Source organism: Podarcis liolepis (genome assembly GCF_965112155.1).
Source record: "Podarcis liolepis genome assembly, chromosome: 12".
NCBI classification, from domain to species: domain Eukaryota; kingdom Metazoa; phylum Chordata; class Lepidosauria; order Squamata; family Lacertidae; genus Podarcis; species Podarcis liolepis.
The window spans coordinates 57405965-57426438 of record NC_139563.1 but is presented as its reverse complement, the minus strand read 5'-3'; the positions used below and the strand labels follow the sequence as shown (position 1 = coordinate 57426438).

The window sequence follows — 20474 nt, the reverse complement described above, 5'->3', positions numbered from 1 at the left end:
CTTGATGGGCAGCTGAGCAGATTTTATGATCTTCTGAAAGAGCTCATCCCCCCCCATGATGTTTATAAGAATATATTTAATAGGAAAAGTTATTGAACATTATGATTATAAACGCACAAAACATTTCACTAATATGTACCGTATTTTTCGTCCCATAGGACGCTCCGTCCCATAGGACGCACCTAGTTTTTTTGGGGGGAAATAAAGGAGGCCATGCTTTCTACAAAGTCCCAAATGGCCCCTTGTAAGGTTAAGGTAGGGACGTGGGTGGCATTGTGGGTAAAAGCCTCAGCGCCTAGGGCTTGCTGATCGAAAGGTCGTGGTTTGAATCCCCGTGGCAGGGTGTGCTCCCGTTGCTCGGTCCTAGCGCCTGCCAACCTAGCAGTTCGAAAGCACCCCCGGGTGCAAGTAGATAAATAGGGACCGCTTACAGGCGGGAAGGTAAACGGCATTTCCGTGTGCTGCGCTGGCTCGCCAGATGCAGCTTTGTCACGCTGGCCACCTGACCCGGAAGTGTCTCCGGACAGCACTGGCCCCCAGCCTCTTAAGTGAGATGGGCGCACAACTCTAGAGTCTGTCAAGACTGGCCTGTACGGGCAGGGGTACCTTTACCTTTACCTTTTAAGGTTAAGGTTGCATTGGTATGGATGCTAAAATCACATAGTGTCACCAAACTAGGTGTCTCCAGGAGAACATCCACCACGGCCTGAAGCAGCTCTGGCAGGGAATCCTTGGTGCAGCTGGGAAGTCGGTACATCAATAGGAATCCTTTACTGCCCCTATCGCCCCTGTGCCTGATGAAAACTAATGACTTCCTAAAAATCACCCTAACCCAACCATAGGATCTGGGTTGCTGTGTGTAAGAGAAACCTGGCAGACAAGCAGCAGCAAGAACAAGCCCAGCTGCCATCTTCTGTCAAGTCTCTGTTACGCATGGCAGGTCACAACCTCCATCCACCAGCATGTCATGAATGGCAGTGGTCTTGACCTGGCATTACACAGTGCTACTTTAAGGTCATGTGGGACACCCTTATTGATACCAGACAGCAACAAAACTCGCCTGCTTAGTAATGACATGATCCATCCCTCAAGCAACTCCTCCCACCCTTGATTACTGAGACTGGGTGTCTCAATTCATCCTCCCTAGTGGAATGTCCGCCAGCAATTCCGGGCCCAGTCCCAGGGCAGGCCTTTCCCTCTCCCCTGAAAACAAATTAATTCAGCCTGGCTGGCTGTGCCCTTCCTGGCATAAGCCCCCTCCACCTATCAGGAACCAGATCCTATGCCTGCCCCCTGTTTTGGCGAATGGGGATGCAGGCTGGGACTTGGGCTGTGCAGGGGGCGGAGTCAATGGAGTCGAGGGTGGGCTTTCCTTGGATCCGCCCCTCACACATTTAAGCAGCCAGCACAAATTAAAACAACTCTCAAATAAAACAACACCAACCTTTAAAACACCTAAGTTAAAAACCACATTCCCATTAAAACAATTTTACCATGGGGGGCTGACCCATGCCCTCATTCCGCCCCCGAAGTGCTGCCCTAGCAGCTGGAGTAGGCCTAGCTGGGGCAGCAGGTGTTTTCAGTGCTGCCTGCAGGCCTCTCTGCAGTCCTTTCACGCCCCCAGACAGCAGCTGCACATCTGCAGGTGATCTAGGAGTATTCTTCCCTATAGGATGAGTCTTTAACATTCTGGCTTGCTATGACATTTCAGGTGTCACAGTTTGGGAATTGATGACATTTGGATCAAAACCATATGATTGCATCCCAGCCAGTGAAATTTCCTCTGTCTTGGAGAAAGGAGAGCGGTTGCCTCAGCCTCCCATTTGTACAATAGATGTCTACATGATCATGGTCAAATGTAAGTCAATTCCTTGATTAAATGTCTATATAAACACTGTGCTGAAAATGTGTTGCTCTACAAATGGGCAGCTCACAGGATCCGTACCAGCCACAAAGGGAGTGAAGCAAGGCTGTATCCTAGCACCTGCACTTTTTATATATAAATGATATTGTCCAGAATTTAACATCCCCAGAATATCATGCCCCTAAATTGGCCACAAAAGCCATCTCTATATTACTATACACAGATGATGCGGTACTTCTATCTCAAACGAGAGTGGGCCTAAAAAGATGGATGAGGGCATTCTCAGGATACTGACAAAGAGAACAGCTGGCTGTGAATTACAAGGAAACCAAAGTCATGCTGTTTTCCAGAAACTATAGGGCCCATAGATGGTATATGGATAATCAGTTGATCAAACAAGTAAAAGTCATTAAATACCTCGGCCTTACTTTTCAGTCAACAGGGTCATGGAGAGCACATCATGACATGCTTTTCCATACAAAAGGTGGCAATCGCATACCATCAGCACTTGAAGTGTTTAAAGCTAAACCCCAGCACAGTTATTATATGGTGCTCAGATTTGGACAGGCGCTCACCTTGGATCTACAGAAGCTGTTCAATCTAAGTTCTTAAGGCATTTTTTCCCCTGTTCCATCCTGTGTTCCAAATGCTTCATTGGTCTAGGAGGCTAATCTCCCCTCTGTTGAATTAGATTTGGTGTAGGGCATTTAATTATTGGCTTAGGCTAAATTTAAACCCCACTGGTCTATTACCCTTAGATTGTCATGAGAGCACTTGGAGTAAAATTGTCAACCAAAAGTTTTACTTTTCTGTTTTATCACCACAACAGTTATTAACACTGGGCTTCAGTAAAGCAAATAATTTAATTAGACAGTGCCTATATGATATTGGGGATGTGGGTGGCGCTGTGGGTTAGACCACAGAGCCTAGGGCTTGCCGATCAGAAGGTCAGCCATTGAGCTCCCATTGTTCGGTCCCAGCTCCTGCCCACCTAGCAGTTCGAAAGCAAGCAGTGCAAGTTGATAAATAGGTACCGCTCTGGCGGGAAGGTAAACGGCGTTTCTGTGTGCTGCTCTGGTTCACCAGAAGCGGCTTAGTCATGCTGGCCACATGACCCGGAAGCTGTACGCCGGCTCCCTCGGCCAATAAAGCAAAATGAGCACTGCAACCCCAGAGTCGGCCACAACTGGACCTACTGGGGGACAACTGGGGTCCCTTAACCTTTATATGATATTGAGCAACAGAATGATTTGGCCACGATAAGGAAATTTTGTCCATGGTATGATTATTTTCTACTTATGCAATATGATTATTTTCTACTTATGCAAGATTGACTATACTGCTGTGATGGGATGATTAGCTGCTTGTGCGTAAAATCGTGCTCCCTCAGAGTTTGTGCGGCTCCACAAACCTCTGTGTGTGACAGAGCTCCTCAAACATGTCTGCTCTAGTCACTCGTAGAGTCTGACAGTGGCTGTCTGCGGAAGCGCTTCCAGCATAGAAGCTCCTTAACGGAAACGCGTCTCCTGGACTCACGACGTGGCAGCTTCCGGCGAAGCATGGGTCTCCCTATGGGAGCTTCTGACACCTCCCCGCTGTTCTCGCTGGACGTGTCCCTCATCCCTCCCTCTTCCCTGCTAGTTCCTGCTTTGGCTGCTGCGTCTCTCTCAGCATTCCTGAGATCCTCCTCCAGAGTACCCTCTCTCCCCCTGCTGGTCCCTGCTTTCGCTGCTGACTCCCTCCCAGCCTCTATGAGCCCTTCCACCTCCCCTTCCTCCGATGTCAGTTCCCTGACATCCACCTCCCCTCCAGGGCCCCCTTCCCCCCCGCCCATACTCTCTCCTCTGGGCGGTGAGGAGATAAAACCCCGAAAAGAATCCTCTTCATCTTCAGACGTCTCGAACATTTCCCTCCATCGGTCTTCGTTCCGGCTCGCTGAATCCTCCTCCTCCTCGGAATCAGAGAACCCCTCCAACTCTTCTTCTTCGTCGGTGGTGGCAAAGTATTCCCTCCTGAACCTCGCCACTGGCTGAGGTTTACGTGGGAATCTCTGATGAAAAGTTTCTATTAAAACCTCGTCATCTACATCCTCTGCCATGACCCAGGTGTTTTCCGACTCCGGCTCCCCTTCCCACATTACCAAATACTCTACTTGATCTCCCTTCCACCTGGAATCGAGAATCTCCGCTACATGGTAGCTGTGTTCCTTCTCCTCCATTGCTGGTCCCCTATTGACCCTCCCTTCTCTGTCCCCTTTATACGGTGACAGCAACGACCTGTGGAAAACTGGGTGCAACTTCATGTGGTTCGGTAACCGGAGTCTGAAAGCCACTGGGTTGACCTGCTGCGTGACTTCAAATGGGCCCAGCCTTTTGGGTCTTAACTTCTTACAACCCCCTTTGAATGGCAACCCTTGGGTTGACAGCCACACCTGGTCCCCCACCCTAATGCTTTCACCTTCCCTTCTGTTTTTGTCTGCCTGCCTCTTATATTCCTCCTTAGCCCTGTTTAAGTTAAGTTGGAGCTGGCGATGGATCGCTTCCATTTCTTCAACGAACTGTTCTGCAGCTGGAACGCTCCAGTTCTCCCCTTTCCCCCCCTGGGAAGGCTCGGGGATGGCACCCGTGATTAGCCAAAAAGGGGCTCATCCCCGTGGACACGTTCTCTGCATTGTTGTAGGCAAATTCTGCCAACGCCAGCTTCTCCACCCAATCATTCTCTCTGTCATTCACATAACACCTCAAATATTGCTGTAGGACACCATTAGCTCTTTCCGCCTGCCCGTTGGTTTCTGGATGCCGGGCAGTTGAGAAATGCAGTAAGCTCATGAGCTTCCTCCAGAACCTGGAAGTAAATTGTTTCCCTCGGTCTGAAACCACCCTCAAGGGGGCGCCATGCAACCTAAACACATTTTCTACAAACAATTTAGCGGTTTCTTCTGCTGTGACCGCATGTGAGCAGGCTATAAAGTGGGCCATTTTGGTTAACAGGTCTACCACAACCATGATGGCTGTTTTCCCTCTGGACCTTGGCAGATCTGTCATGAAATCTATTGCCACTGTTTCCCATGGTCTTTCAGGTGTGGGTAGTGGTTCTAATAAACCTGCCGGTGCCTCTCCCTCTTGGCTCGTTGGCATTGGTCACACCCTCTCACATACTCCCGCACATCTTCCCTGACCTTGGGCCACCAAAATTCCCTGGTAACCAGCCACATGGTTTTGTGTTGCCCAAAATGCACTGCTGTGGGGCTATCGTGCAGTTGCTTGAGTACCTTCTCCCTCAATTCACCTTCAGGTATATATAACGCTCCCTTGTAGTACAACGCCCCGTTTCTCTCCTCAAAACCCCCGGGTTTGTCTCCCTCCCTCCTGAGACCCCTGAGTTTGTCCTGGGCGTATTCATCATGCACCGTACCCTCTACCAATTCCCTTTGCCCCACCAATGCCGCCCCACACACCCAACGGTCCTCTGGAATGACATGGGTCTCTTCGGGTGCTCCCTCCCCCTCCAAATATTCAGGTTTGCGTGAGAGAGCGTCCGCCCTAACGTTCTCTGGGCCTGGCACGTAACAAATCTCAAAGTTAAATTTGGAGAACTCCTGGGCCCATCTCAACTGCCGTTGGTTGAGCACTCGCGCAGTTCTCCAATACTCTAGATTCTTATGGTCCGTGCACACTTGCACCTTATGTTGTGCACCAATTAGCAGGTGCCTCCATCTCCGGAAAGCCTCATGAATAGCAAGAAGTTCCCGGTCATACACCGTGTAGTTCCTTTCGGATTTGTTCAGCTTTCGCGAAAAGAAGGCACACGGTCGCCACTCTGACTCCTCCTTCCCTGGCTGCAGAAGAAGAAGCACCGCCCCTATGGCTCTGTCAGATGCGTCTGTTTCGACCCTCAGCTTTTTTTGTAAATCCACATGCAGAAGTTGTCCTTCAGAGGCGAAGGCCCTTTTCAGTTCCTCAAACGCTCGCTCCGCCTCCGCAGTCCAAACAAACTTCTTTTTACTGCTGAGACAGTCCGTAATGGGCGCCGTCAGGTGGGCGAAGTTTTGGATGAACTTACGATAAAAGTTTCCAAACCCTAGGAACCTCTGCACATCCTTCTTGGTTTTGGGTGTTTTCCATTCCAGCACTGCCTGAACCTTGCCGGGATCCATGGCCAATCCCTTGTCTGACAGGAGGTACCCCAGGAATTCCACCTCCTTGGTATGAAACTGACACTTCTCCAGTTTCACCCACAGCCTGTTGGCTTGCAGCCTGCTCAACACTTCTCTGACGTCTCTCACATGTTGCTCCTCATTCTCCGAATACACCAACACATCATCTAGGAAGGCCACGCAATTCTTGTAGAGCAAAGGACCCAGTACGTGGTTCATAAACGATTGAAAGCACGCTGAGCCTGCTTGTAATCCAAAAGGCATAACGAGATATTCAAATGCCCCCAAAGGGGTGAACATGGTGGTTTTCCATTCATCCCCTTTCCTTATACGTATCAGGTTGTACGCCCCCCTTAGATCCAGCTTTGTAAAAATCTTTCCCTTCCGCACCCTGGTCAAAATATCATCAATCCTGGGCATAGGGAAAGCCACTGGTTCTGTCACTGCATTTAACCGCCTGAAATCACATACAAGTCTCGGCTTGTCCGTGTGCTTTTTATCCACAAAAAACACTGGGCTACCCCCCGCTGCTTTGGACTCTCTGATGAAGCCTCTCTTCAGGTTCTTGTCAATGAACTCTCGCAACTCCTGCATTTCTCTGTCTGACATGGCATACAACTTGCCTACAGGAAGCTGTGCTCCAGGGAGTAAATTGATCTGGCAATCAAAGGGCCTATGCGGGGGTAGTTGGTCAGCTTCCTTCTCGCTGAACACGTCGCTGAGATCTGCATACTGTGGTGGTACCTTCACCTTCTCCATTACTTCAGTCCCTGCTAGGGTGGCTTGGGCCCCTGCTGAACCCTTTTCCCCTTTGCAGTGTTCTAAGCAATGTGCTGAACCAAAGGAAACCACTCTTTGATGCCAGCCCACCAGCGGATCATGTAGCGCTAGCCAGCTCATTCCCAAAATAATGGGAGCGCCTCCCAAGGTGGCCACATTAAACGCTATCAGTTCTGTGTGCCTTGCCACCCTCATTATCATTGGGACGGTCTGCAAGCTGACTCCTCCTCCCAACAACTCCCTGCCATCGATCGTGGTCACCTGCAGGGGGTTGCTTAAAGGGATCGTCTGTATCTGGTGTTCAGCAGCAAACTCCTTGCTCATAAAATTGCAGGAGCTGCCTGAGTCCAACAGCGCCTTTATTTTTAGGGGGTGTCCATTTTGCAGCTCTAGCGACACTTCAATCACTAGAGCAGGTTGAGGAGCTTCTGGCACGGGCACTTTCACTGCTCTTTGGCCTGGCTGCAGTGCCCCAACTGTGGCAACCAGGCGTTGGCTTTTACCTGCTCCGTTTCTCCCTGCTCTCCTCCCTCAACAGCTCCCACCATCCCTTGCCATTCCTTCCTCTGGGGGCAGACTCTGGCAAAGTGGCCTGGCTGTTGGCAGAGATAGCATTTCCGGGCGCCCTTTCCCTCCTTCTTAGCCCCCTCACTGGGCTTTGAAACTGCGCGCGCGCGCGCTGTTCCGATTTCCATCGGCTCTGCCGGCGGGAAAGCTGGCTCAGGAATGTCTGGAATGCGGAACTCCTTCCAACGTTCCCCTCTCCCTTCCCGCCTCTCCAAGGCTCTTGCCTCCTGGCGCGCTCCTATGGTCAGCGCAGATTTGGTCAGCTGATCCATAGACACCGCCCTGGGGCTCCGGGACAGTTCGTCTTTCACAGCCGAAGAAAGACCTTCTTCAAATAGCATCTGAATGGGTGCCGCCGATAAATCCCACCCCAATCTGTGAACCAGCATGGTAAACTCAGTCCAGTACTCACGGACAGATCGGCTTCCCTGCTTGCAAGCCATTAGCTGTCTGCGCACCACCCCTTCCTCAATATCGCTGGAAAACATGATATCCATTGCACGAAAGAACTTCATAGTGTCCTTTAAGACGTCATTGTGCGTTGCCATCAGGGGCCGAACCCAGTCCCTGGCCCCCCTCTCAAGATGCCCAATCACGAACGCAACTCGCGATTCCTCATCAGGGAACTCATCAAACTGCACATTAAGGGCATATTGCATCTCTGTCCTAAAGGCATGGTAGTCCTTGGGGTCCCCCCCAAACTTCTGCACCAATCCTGGTACCTTTCTGGGGAACTGGGTGGCTCTCCCCTTCTTGTCTGCATCCTGAGCCCTTCTCTCCTCAAGCCTCGCCGTCTGCAGCGCAAGTTGGACTTCCAACGCTCGGTATCTTTCTTCCAAGCTTGGACCAGCTCCAACCCCTGCTCCTTCGGTTCCGGCTGGGTCGCTCATGATGCTTTCTCCTGCACAGGCAGCGTACAGAGACTGTCAGACTGCTGTGATGGGATGATTAGCTGCTTGTGCGTAAAATCGTGCTCCCTCAGAGTTTGTGCGGCTCCACAAACCTCTGTGTGTGACAGAGCTCCTCAAACATGTCTGCTCTAGTCACTCGTAGAGTCTGACAGTGGCTGTCTGCGGAAGCGCTTCCAGCATAGAAGCTCCTTAACGGAAACGCGTCTCCTGGACTCACGACGTGGCAGCTTCCGGCGAAGCATGGGTCTCCCTATGGGAGCTTCTGACACCTCCCCGCTGTTCTCGCTGGACGTGTCCCTCATCCCTCCCTCTTCCCTGCTAGTTCCTGCTTTGGCTGCTGCATCTCTCTCAGCATTCCTGAGATCCTCCTCCAGAGTACCCTCTCTCCCCCTGCTGGTCCCTGCTTTCGCTGCTGACTCCCTCCCAGCCTCTATGAGCCCTTCCACCTCCCCTTCCTCCGATGTCAGTTCCGTGACAACTGCCTTCAGCAGTACCTGAGGGTCGATTTCAAAAAATTCCGCTGGGAAAACAAGTTATGTCCATGTGGAGATGGCAGTATTGAGTCAGTGGCTCATGTGCTTCTAGCTTGCACTGTATTATTTATACCCCGCCCATCCAACTGGGTTTCCCCAGCCAAATGTAATATGTTTAAGTTGGAGAATGACAATGAGATAGTGTGGTAAATCACTGCCAGTTTTTTCTATTGGATAGTAGATCACAGCCTACTGGAGGCTGGACATGCCTGGTCTAGCAGATCATGATACCCAGGCGACAGCAAAAACCGCAAAAAAAATTAGCAGGGGCAATTAGAATAAGATCTATTATTTGATTATTGATGTGAACCTCCAAAACATATTTTGTATAGTTAAGTTTCTACCTCTGTCTCGGTACATTGTATTTTATAGCTATGGCTAGTGAGCAATGCAAATAAAGATTCTTCTGATTCTGATTCCTTGTATGTGTTAGCATGGTTCATTGAGTAAGAAAGGCGATTACAGTATACCTTTTTAAAACAATATGCTTAAGATTGCCATTCATTGGGAAATATGACCCCAGTTACAATTCACAAGGCAGTGTGGTGGAATAGCCCCATATATAGGTGAAACTCGAAAAATTAGAATATCATGGAAAAGTTCATTTATTTTAGTAATTCAACTTAAAAGGTGAAACTAACAAATGAGATAGACTCATGACATGCAAAGCGAGATATGTCAAGCCTTTATTTGTTATAATAGTGATGATTATGGCATACAGCTGCGGTGGATTATGCTGGCTGGGGCTTACCTGGGCCCCCACAATATTTTATTGAAGTTGGCATTTCTGATCCTACTTAAGTATGAATCTTTTCTCCATCCTTAAACGGTATATAAGGAACCTGGTAGAAGTGTTTGTTTTCAGTTTAAGAAAAGGTACATAAAATCATCCACTAGGTGGCATTAAATACTTCATTTTGAATTTATGACAGATCTGCTGTAAATTACAAAGCTAAAGCTAAATTCACATCAGGAAAGTACATTTACTGAAGCCAACCCAAGTGTTCACAAAAGTATGGCAGACCTCTAAGTTCTCCAGAACTCTTAATCAGACAAGATAATAAACAAAGTAAGCGTACCAAAAAACAAAAACAGAAATTACGACAGTATTGTGCTTGTGGATTCTGTTTTCAGATGGAGATTGCAGACAAAATAATCCCCCCGCCCCCCAGTGTTACAGATATCAGGTTATAGACCTAGGATTTTTTGGAGTAAAGAAGCAATGGTTGTTTCCCAATTCTAGCGATCGTTTAGTGTTCAGTACTATGCAAGGGAATCAGAAGTTTCTGGTTCCTTTTATAGTTTACGTTTTTACTAGCAGATGTTCCTGGTTTTTCAAGTGTCACTTTGAACTCTGTCCCCTCCCTCTCTCTCTCTCTCTCTCTCTCTTTTCTATCCTAAGGTTGGATGATTGATGCAGAGAGTCGCCCCAAATTCCGGGAGCTGATAGCAGAATTCTCCAAAATGGCTCGGGACCCCCAGCGCTACCTGGTTATACAGGTATTGACCATCAGTAATGTGGTGATTACTTTTTTAAGGAAAGCAATAAAAAAGAAATGTATGTTAAGATTATTTTAGCATAATAAAATTATTTTATTTTAAAGTGGCTGAAGTGGTGCAAAACAGTTGTTGCTGTTTTCTATAAAGCTAAAAACAAAAATTTCAATGTCTCAGTTGGTAAATTAAACACAAGTTATATAATCTGGTAACATGATTCTGATGTATTTGTAATCCATATTAGCTCTTGAACTATTCATCAACCAGACAGAATGCTTTTGTGATTTTCCATTAGCAGTGATCCAGTGGGCATCTCTGCTAACAGAAGGCAGGAGGCAGTTTTTGCAGCTCTTCCAATAATGGAAGGACGTGCTAAGCAGCACCCCACCTCTGAAGGGGGCTGTGTTGTGTAGCATAAATTATGACTGTCCTCACTCAGCACCAAATTTTGCATGAACCCAAATTTCAGTGTAAATTTAGAGGTTTCAGCTCTGGCAAAATTTCTGAAGTAAGACTAGTGAAACTTCTTAAGGTGGGTTCTATACATCCCAACTTCAGTCACCTGGACTGTTGTTGGCACACTGAAAATGAGCTGCCTGGGGAAGAACAAGGGCAAAGGCCCACAAGCATCACCATTAAGACTTCTGCGAGGCGTCTGGTGAACCACTTTGGAAAGAGGATGCTGGACTAGCTAGATCTAGTGCTACAGTGAAGCAGCTGCCATGAATACAGAACTTTGCCATTCTTGGTCTCAGTTTGAATTTGTATTTTATGGCATGAGCTGTTGGGAGAAATGATAAATGTCTACCTGTGATTAATGGTGCAACCCAAAATCACAAATTCTCATTGTGGTTTGCCTCCTGACAGGGTGATGAAAGAATGCACTTACCAAGCCCAACAGACTCAAAATTTTACCGAAGCCTGATGGAAGAGGAAGACATGGAGGACATCGTGGATGCAGATGAATACCTCATTCCACACCAGGGATTTTTCAGCAGCCCATCAAACTCACGGACACCTCTCTTAAGTTCATTGGTATGGAATTATTTCCAAAAAGTTTCCATATTGAGAAAAGTCCAGGACGGTAGCCATGCTAGTCTGTTGTTGCAGCAGCAGCAACAAAACCAACAAATGCAGTAACACTTTAAATGCATTGTGGCATCAGCTTTCCTGGTTCATACCTTTTGCCAAAATAAATGTTAATGTTTTCAAAACAGTTTTTATAAGTATGAAATGCACTCGGGTAATCTAGTATGTTTCTTCCGTTAAATCAAAAACAATGAAACTTTTTTCCTCTTCTTCTATTTTAGAGTGCTACCAGCAATAATTCTACAACTGTAACCTGTATTGATAGAAATGGGGTAAGTCTGAATAATTCAGGACCACAGGCAGAAACTGTGAAACTGTTCCACAGCTTTTTCGATATCGTTGAGTGCTTAAAACAAACACAGGTCATTGAGGTTTCTCTTTAGATTTGGGATGGCTGTGTTGTGCTATTAGAAGCAGTGTGCCATACACCTTGTTTTAATCCATGCCTTCCCCTAACCAGCAGGGCTTTCCAGTGAGAGAAGACAGCTTTATCCAGCGATATAGTTCAGACCCAACTGAGACATGCCTGAATGACAGCTTGGATGACAGCTTCCTACCTGCTCCTGGTGAGTACACAGAGATCGCCAAATCTTTGTGTGAATTCTCAGGCAAGCAGATTTAGAGAGGGCATCTGTTCTCCCGTTGTATATGCAGAGAATCAAGACAAAATTCACACAACTTTTCTCATGTCTCTTTTTGCTATTCCCCAAATAGTTAGTTCTGTGATTTTCTGGCTTTGAACTGTAAATCAGTGAATAGGCCGTTATGAGGAGGAGTAACACAGATATCTTGGTCACTGGATCAACATGTTATGTTCCAACACACAGCATCTGAGCAGGTTGCCTTTGAGATGAGAGAGGGAGATTTCTTAAATGTTATTTTACTTTGTCAATTTATAAGCATCTGTAACTCTCAGGGCACTTGCATTAAAATAAGAAAAACAAAGAAATAAAGGCTCAGAAGCCTTGGCAAAAAAACTCAAAAAAACAAAGACCTGCCAAACCTATTGGCAAGCAAGCAGGGGGTAGATGTATCTGCTATTACAGGCATGTTGCTTCTGACTGCCCAACAATGCCTAGAATTGGTCTTTGACATCATAAGTTCATGTGCCTAACGGGAATTTTGATATGCACACAGTTGTATGCTAAAAAGGCATATTAAATGTGCACAGCTTATATCGAAGGGGGGAAAACTAATGTGAATAAAATAAAGGAACCAAAAGCTGCAATGAGAGTACATTGTACATATGAAACACAACCCAAAAAGCATATTGTTGTTGTTGTTGTTTAGTCATTTAGTCGTGTCTGGCTCTTCGTGACCCCCTGGACCAGAGCACGCCAGGCACTCCTGTCTTCCACTGCCTCCCGCAGTTTGGTCAAACTCATGCTGGTAGCTTTGAGAACACTGTCCAAAAAGCATATTAAAAAGCATATTAAAAGTATCTTATTAAGTTCAAAGTGAGAGGATTTTAGGAGTAGCCAAAGAGCTCACAGCTCAGTTATATGCAAACTGATTTAGGTCAACCCTGTCAGTCCCATATGTTGAATCACAATTTGGCCACAGAATCATTTTTTCCCCTAAAATGCTTTGTCATGAGAACTGCAATACCCACAGGAAAATTTTGTTTTCTTGTCCCTGGATTAATTTCCCCTCATGCTCCTATATGAACATGATTAGCTTTGGTTACACTCCAGAATGTTCTGTCAGCCTTTCACCTACTGAAGGGCATATCTAGTTCTTTGAAATTATTTCCTTATTTGACTGAAGATAATGTTAAGTCATGCATTTGCCGATCTTAATTCTCTTGCAACCATTTTCAGAATACGTGAATCAGCTAGTGACCAAAACACCACCTGCTTCTGTTGTGCAAAATCCCGTCTACAACAATCTCTCTCTTACCCTTGAGCCTAAGTCTGTGGCTGATTCAAACCATCAGAATTCCCGCAGTACGGCACTGGACAACCCTGAATATCTCAACACAAGCCTCTCTCCGTTTGCTAACACAGTTTTCAACAGCTTACCCTACTGGGATCAGACAACCAACCACCAAATAAATCTGGACAATCCCGATTATCAGCAAGACTTCTTGCCCAAGGAGAACAAAGCCAATGGCGTCTCTAAGCTTCCTGCAGCTGAGAATCCAGAATATCTCAGGGTAGCAGCACCAAAAGTGGAATACATTCAAGCCTCGGCATGACTGCCAAAAGAGACCTCTTGTGGCACCAGGAATGCAGGTGACATTGCTGGCCGCTACAGAAACAGATGAGAGCAGCTCCAACATGCGCCAATTTCCTTCTGTATGTGCGAGTTGATTTCATCCAGTTTGCTTAGGACTTATTCTGTCTTTATCAACGAAAAGACAACATCCAGCAAGCAAGAAATTGTTGTTGCATTCATTTATTTTCTTTACAGACTATATTGGATTACAGCCTATATTTTGTAAACATTTGTGATATTTTTAAGAGCTTTTGTGAGATCAAGAAGACCAGATATTGAACTACTTCATGTCACATGGATCATTTGAGATGGAGAGAGGTGACACAAGATATTTCGCTGTCTCCTAAGCTTGTCTGTCGTAAGAAAAACTGGTCTGGGTTTTCTTATACAAATGAGAAGAAAAAGGCACTTGGGGAAAATGTGGAGATTCTGCTTAAGATGTTTCTCAGAAAATAAAACAGGTTGCAGAGAATGTGATCAGCCCTGGTCAGCTTAGCAAAAGAACATGCCTACAGCACACACTGCCACCTGACCACTACTGTTGGGAACTCACTAGACTGTCTCTAAAATGCTCACCAAAGGCGTGGATGGCATTCGGGTTTTTGTCTTCTGGCTCCAATATTTTCTCTAGAGTTATAAAAAATGAGTTTTAAAGGTTTGACTAAAAAGCTTTAAATGAGGAGGGGTGCTTTTTATAAACAAAACACATTCCCAGTTCACTGCCTTGATGGCATTTAGACAATTAGTATAAATTTAAACAGTGAGGAAATGCAAAGGTTGCAATATGGCTGAAGTAGTCTGAATATGGGCACACTGTTCTCCTGCACAAGCCCTATAGGAATTAATACTTTCGCAAAGCTCCCATTTACCTTAATAAATGAAGTGTGTGCAGGAGAAGTTCCTATTGATTTCTAATTTACTGGTGTGAGTAGTGGAGAGAGAATCAGTTACAGCCCTACAATGATTTTTTTCTTGAATAAAACACCAGTTAATGCACAGCAGTTATATTAGGAAAGCAGGGGCTTAGGATTAATCACCTGTACTTGATCACCAAAATTTTACTCACAAATGCACTGATAATGCAAGAATTTCAGACCAATCCACTGATTATATGTGAAAGTACTATTAGTCTTATAAACTTGTGGATTCATTTCCACCTTCTGCAGTGCAGCCCCAAATCAGCAGCCAAGCGGATTTTGAAATTGAAATTACCTTTTTCCTGTTACACGTGGAAGGTGTTTCAAGAGGGAGCTTTCATTGTTCTGCTATCCCTCATCAAGCCCCAAACTCATTTAATGTCATGACAACAAATTTTCATTGAAAGTGAGAGGGAAATTAACCAACTATTGATAGTTTTTCTTGAGCCACCTCGCCCTTGCAGGACCCATTCAATGCAAAATAACTTACGTGGCTCATGTTGTGATGCAATACAGTCCATAAATGAGAACGCTTCATGTACAGTAGCTTAAAATTGTCTCTCTGTTATTAAAAGTAGAACAACCATCATAATAGTAAGTAGACTCAAGCCATTTTCTTTGAACTTACGTTACTGTAATGCTGTTCAAAAATATGCACTGATTCTGACCCACCTACCTTCATTCTATCATACAATTCCTCAGGCCGCGTTTCAATTAAATTTACTTTGGCTTCTGATTTGATTAGATCCACTGAGGTATCTCATGTTTATATTTAAAAATCCACCTGAACTCACAGCCTTTAAAATCATTTATCATAGAATCATATAATTCTAGAGTTGGAAGGGACCCCAAGGGTCATCTAGTCCAACCCCCTTCAATGCAGGAATCTCAGCTCAAGCATCCAGGAGAGATGGTCACCCAACCTCTCCTTAAAAACCTCCAAGGATGGAGAGTCCACAACTTCCCGGAGTAGACCATTCCACTGCTGAACTGGAACACACACACAACAGATATATAATTTAATTCCTGACTACTTCTGTTTTATCAAATTGTGGATTTATTTCCTAAAAAGATTAAATACATGAAGAAATCACATTTGTTCTGCCTAGCAGTTGGTTAGGCCCTGGGCCTTGAGATTACTCTTCCATGCTAAACTAAAGTCCAGGTTATTGGACAAAGTTATTGTTCACAACAGTTCATTTGCAATGTGCCATCCTCCTTCCACTCTCATTGGGGTTTTGGAGCTATAATGGCTCTTCCATACCCCCCCCCCCGGCTGCACCAGCGTTTATCCTTCAGGGAACCTAAGCCAGTGCCATTGTATAAATAGCTGACCTGTCTTCTGTTCCCACGTTAGTTTGGGCTTCTATGTCAGTGGCATTTAGGGGCGCCACTCCCCACTTTCTCCCACACCACTGGAGCAAGGCTCTGCTTATTGCAATAAGGATGAATTGATACAGTGCCTTTCTCCCACTTGTGATTTACATTACAAACCTCTTATATAAAGTTGGTACAGAACTCGGTCTATACCAACAAACCTGAGGCAAAAATCACAACATTGGTAATGATTTAATAGTTGTGTGTGGAGACCAGTTCCTCTTCAAGAGGGGTTGTTTACACACAGGTACTAAAACATAAATAACATGTGCATGTTATGTGAATTATTGTCGGGGGGGCGGGGAGACCATAGCTTCCTTGCCATACCTCTATACATTGCACATTAGACTGTCCCACATGCATTTTTCCAGGTGGACGGAGTATAAATAATAACATTATTAGTAGCAGTATTTCTTTCTCAACTTCCATAGCACACATGCACCAACTGTACCAGTTGAATGAAAACAGTTAAGTTTTGCAGGTAGTTGAGATGTCTTCCATGTGTGCACCAGAACATTATGCAGCATAAAAAACCAACATATATGATGGTCATGTGCAGTGATTCCTACACTGGGATCTCGTATTGATTCCTGCACCAAAGGTGTTTTTAGATACACAGTATATGGTGACGGCAGCAGTGCAAGACCCTTTGCATTTCCTGACAAGCATTTCATTTTTGAGACCTAGAAGTTCCGTACAGGCAATAGCGCAAAAACTGCTACCCTACCTCTTCAATGTCAGCTGTTGTTAACATTGCTCTAATTTTTCTATGATTTACATTTCTCTGTGAGAAAATATTTTAGGTGGGACAAGTGAGCATTGTCTTTTCTTTTTGCACCTCCTCGTTCTTGTCAAAATGTGTAGTAAAAATTTTGTGAACTTTATAAAAATTTCACTGTTGGGGTAGCACTTAAAAAGTTTTATAATAATCTTAAATCACCATGAATTTGTGATTTTTTTTCCTACTGAAAACTCATTTCATATTTTATTTTCCCAGTATTTTTCACTTCCTTTGCTTTTTGGGGTGTTTTTGTTGTTGTTGTTGTTCCAGTACCTGACTTTCTAGGATATAGAATTCTTAGGACCAAAGATAATGTCTAATTTTCTTGTTTTAAATAAAATAACATTCATCACTATTTTCATAGGTTCCTACTTAATAGTGAATCCAGGTGTTCTTGGGACAAAACAAACTCTGATTAAAATGAGTATTTTTAATATCTAAGGACTGGCTGAATATATATTTTAGCATTAAAATATGACCAGTCTGCAGATAACCAGGGGGATGCTATAGGCCTCAATGCTATATTCATTTTCCTGAGAACAGATCCCATTGAATTCAATATAGGACTGACTTTTGAGTAGACATGCATAGGATTGCAGGCATATTCAAGTAACAAGGCCCATTTCTTTCAGCTGTTGTTGTTAGATTTACTTTTAAATATCTTGATAATGGATGGCATAGTGAAATATGACTGCTCATATACCTGTTTCTGCATTATATACCACATCTAGTTTGGATTCTACATATATGCACACATACACTTTCACTTTTTTGTCGTTAATTTGTGTCCCACAACTTCTATTTGGGATTTCCCATTTGAGCAATAAAAATTTCTCTATGACACAGCATAATTTGCTAACGTGTGTAAGACTCTCTTGCAAAACTAAATGTTAGTACAAATAAAGGGTTTGATAAGCACTGTTCCATTTCAGTTGGAATTGTACGGGAGTAAGACATGACAGACTGAACCCTTCTGTCTTTTCAGTATCTGGGATCCAAAACTGGTGGCAAAACCAAATTAAAATCTATAGATTGTTTGTCTCCACTGATGTTAAACTATAAATGGATTTTGATGCCTTGCCGGGGGGCGGTTTCCTTTATGCACAGAAAAGTAGAGAAAAATGTAATGAATACATGTCTTACACCTAGGTAGTTTCTATAAAAAAGAATGAAACACAGCTATTTTTTAAAACACAAACAAACAAAACACCTATTTGATACATGGTTTGGCTAATTTTGTGTTGTTTTTGCTACAAACAATGAATCTTGAAAGTTTCTAGAATCAGATTTCTACCTATCCCCAGTCCCTGGATCTAGAATTGTGCAATTATAGTATATCATCTAGTACACAAACGACCAATATATCTTCCATTCAGGCCCCATTTGAAGCACATGAGAAATGCTTTGTGCATCATCACTTACAACATCTTAGTAGTCAGGGAATACCTAATTTTCATCTCACTGCATCCATTGAGTCTTGAATTGATTTACTGTGAACAATGCAAGGTCAAAGCTGTGTATCACTTTGAGAAGAGGGAGATGTGCATAGATAATAGAGCTGGGTCTACCATTAGGCAGAGTGAGGTGGCATCTCAGGCAGCAGATGGCGAGAAAATGGAACATTTGTTAGTTATTCAGAGGACAGATCTATCAGTGCCATATGGCTTGTCATGCGGCCACTGACTAGCCTTTTGGCCTCTCAGGCAGCAGAGGGTGCTCTCCTGACACCAGTGTTCAAGTAAGGATCAGCTGCTTGTCTGGTCAGCTTCTGCACATGGAATGGGTACAGCAACACCTTGTCCTTCACCTCAGGCAGCAAAGTTTATGGGGCCAGCCCTGGCACAGAAGCAGATTTGGGTGAGTGTCTGCATGGTGATGCTCATCTAAGCCCCATACATGTCTCTATGAGAATAGGGGGCACATCCTCATCCAGAGTCTCTACTTACAGGGCTGGCCCAAAACATTTTGGCACCTGAGGTGAACCACAAAATGGTGCTCTACCCACCAGGGAATGAGGGGTGAATGAAGCTCTACTTTGGGTACAGAGGGAGGTCAAATCAACCTTACCTGATGGTTGAAGAGGAGGGCACTGCAGAGGCAGCGGGGCGAGGCATTCCTTGGAGGTTGAATCTGCTGCCCCGGTGGATCCTGCTGCCCGAGCCGGTCGCCTCACCTTGCCTCATGGATGGGCCAGTCCTGTCTGCTCATGATAAAGAGGGGAACTGGGGCATGGGTGTATTAAAGATCCTGTGGAACTAGTCCCATATTTGTATTAGTTCAGTGAAGCTGTAATCAGCTTTATGTAGGGAATAATACAGATTATATATTCAGTAGTGTATCTTTAGGTATAGGGTTCAAACCACCAATAACTATTCCACTGAAATACATGGAGGTAATGCAGGATTACTGGGGCACATGTCTACATGAGCATTGTAAAGTTACTCACTTATGAAAGCACAGTTGTAAAAATAAAAGCCACATTTTGTATTGCTAAATTGTTTTTAGTGTTGATTTTAAAACTTTGTATATTCAGTGAAATAAGATGTACATAATTATTTTCCATAGTTTTTAATTTTTCTTGTTTTTTTGTTTTTTTGAGGATGTATGGTGATATCACTCACTGTAATATAGTGTATTGTGTTCAATGGGAAAGGAATATTCTGACTGGCTTGTAAGCGGAAGCTTTTATGGAATTACTCAGCGCTTTTCCCCCTAGAAAAATAGTGCTGGTACTCACCATGAAGTTGTTACAGTATGTGCCACACTTTTTAACAGCAAAAAGAGGTGCCAGGACTGCGTACCCTTCAGAACCCCCTGAAAAAAGGACTGGTCTTTGATTTCCCTTGTGACTCTTGAAAATGGATCCACATGGGAGCTAACTAGAAATTTTGAAAAAATTGACTTAGGTCAAATTATAAAACATATTCCATCAAAAATGATAATTTTTTTTTCCTTAGTTAAATAATTAGGAGCAGAGTCTCCCCAGCCCAAAGAATGGTGTGGTGTCCAGCATTTCCCAGCTTTCCTGGCACAGAACTGCAATCCCAAGGGTTCTCTGGGAAGAGGGAATGACTGTTAAACCAATTAAATCTAGAAATGCATTCACGAAGTGAATGTGCTCTCTGGGTAAGTCCCTGCTATGTAGAACTGGTCTATTTTTGAAAATTCTTTGATAGGTGAACTTTGTACAAAGATAAATAGGCACTTTATAAAGTTTTCTTTTAGACCCTCCTTTCCAAGATGGAGGCAGCATAAGCTATCATGATTGTTTTTACGTAATACACAATGTAGTCTTAAATCATATTCCTTCTTTTCAAACATGACTGTAATGTGTTTTTGAAGCATGGCCATTTTACTTAAATAAAGCCTTGAAATAATCCTCCTACGTATTGTTTATTTTATATTTAGATGTATGAATGAAGAGCACTGTTGGAGACTGGGCCACTAGTCATTTATGTTACTGATGCCCCCAGAGTAATCACCACCCTGTTGCTCTGGTTGTTTATTATTATTATTATTATTATTATTATTATTATTATTATTATTATTATTTTATTTTAAGTCTTTGCATGGTATACATATGTGCTGACAAGGGAGCAGTCTGCACCATGAGGTGGAAGGGAGATGAACAAATGAAACTAACCTCTCCTTGTTGCCACAGCAGCAACCAAGTGGATAATGTTTTCTCCTCCGGCTTCCTCCACTCAACAACCCTTTGGACTTCTGGACTAGATGGCCAATCCTACTCCCTAGAGTTAGTAGAGTTTTTAAAGAGCTAGTAGCCC

At 44.4% G+C, this 20474-nt stretch overlaps 1 protein-coding gene across 2 annotated transcripts in view; it reads left to right on the top strand.

The window, feature by feature from the left end:
* Positions 1-20068, top strand: part of EGFR (epidermal growth factor receptor) — a 149143-nt gene extending 129075 nt beyond the window's left edge. The window contains exons 23-28 of one of the 2 annotated variants that reach the window (XM_083468766.1): positions 1712-1858; positions 10214-10311; positions 11176-11343; positions 11619-11669; positions 11861-11963; positions 13218-20068. In XM_083468766.1, coding sequence (XP_083324892.1) covers positions 1712-1858; positions 10214-10311; positions 11176-11343; positions 11619-11669; positions 11861-11963; positions 13218-13594 — 944 coding nt within the window. In that variant the 3' untranslated portion in view covers positions 13595-20068. Of the gene's footprint in view, positions 1-1711; positions 1859-10213; positions 10312-11175; positions 11344-11618; positions 11670-11857; positions 11964-13217 lie in introns of both variants that reach the window. The other variant, XM_083468765.1, reaches the window with a different exon arrangement.
* The last annotated feature ends 406 nt before the right edge of the window (positions 20069-20474 follow it).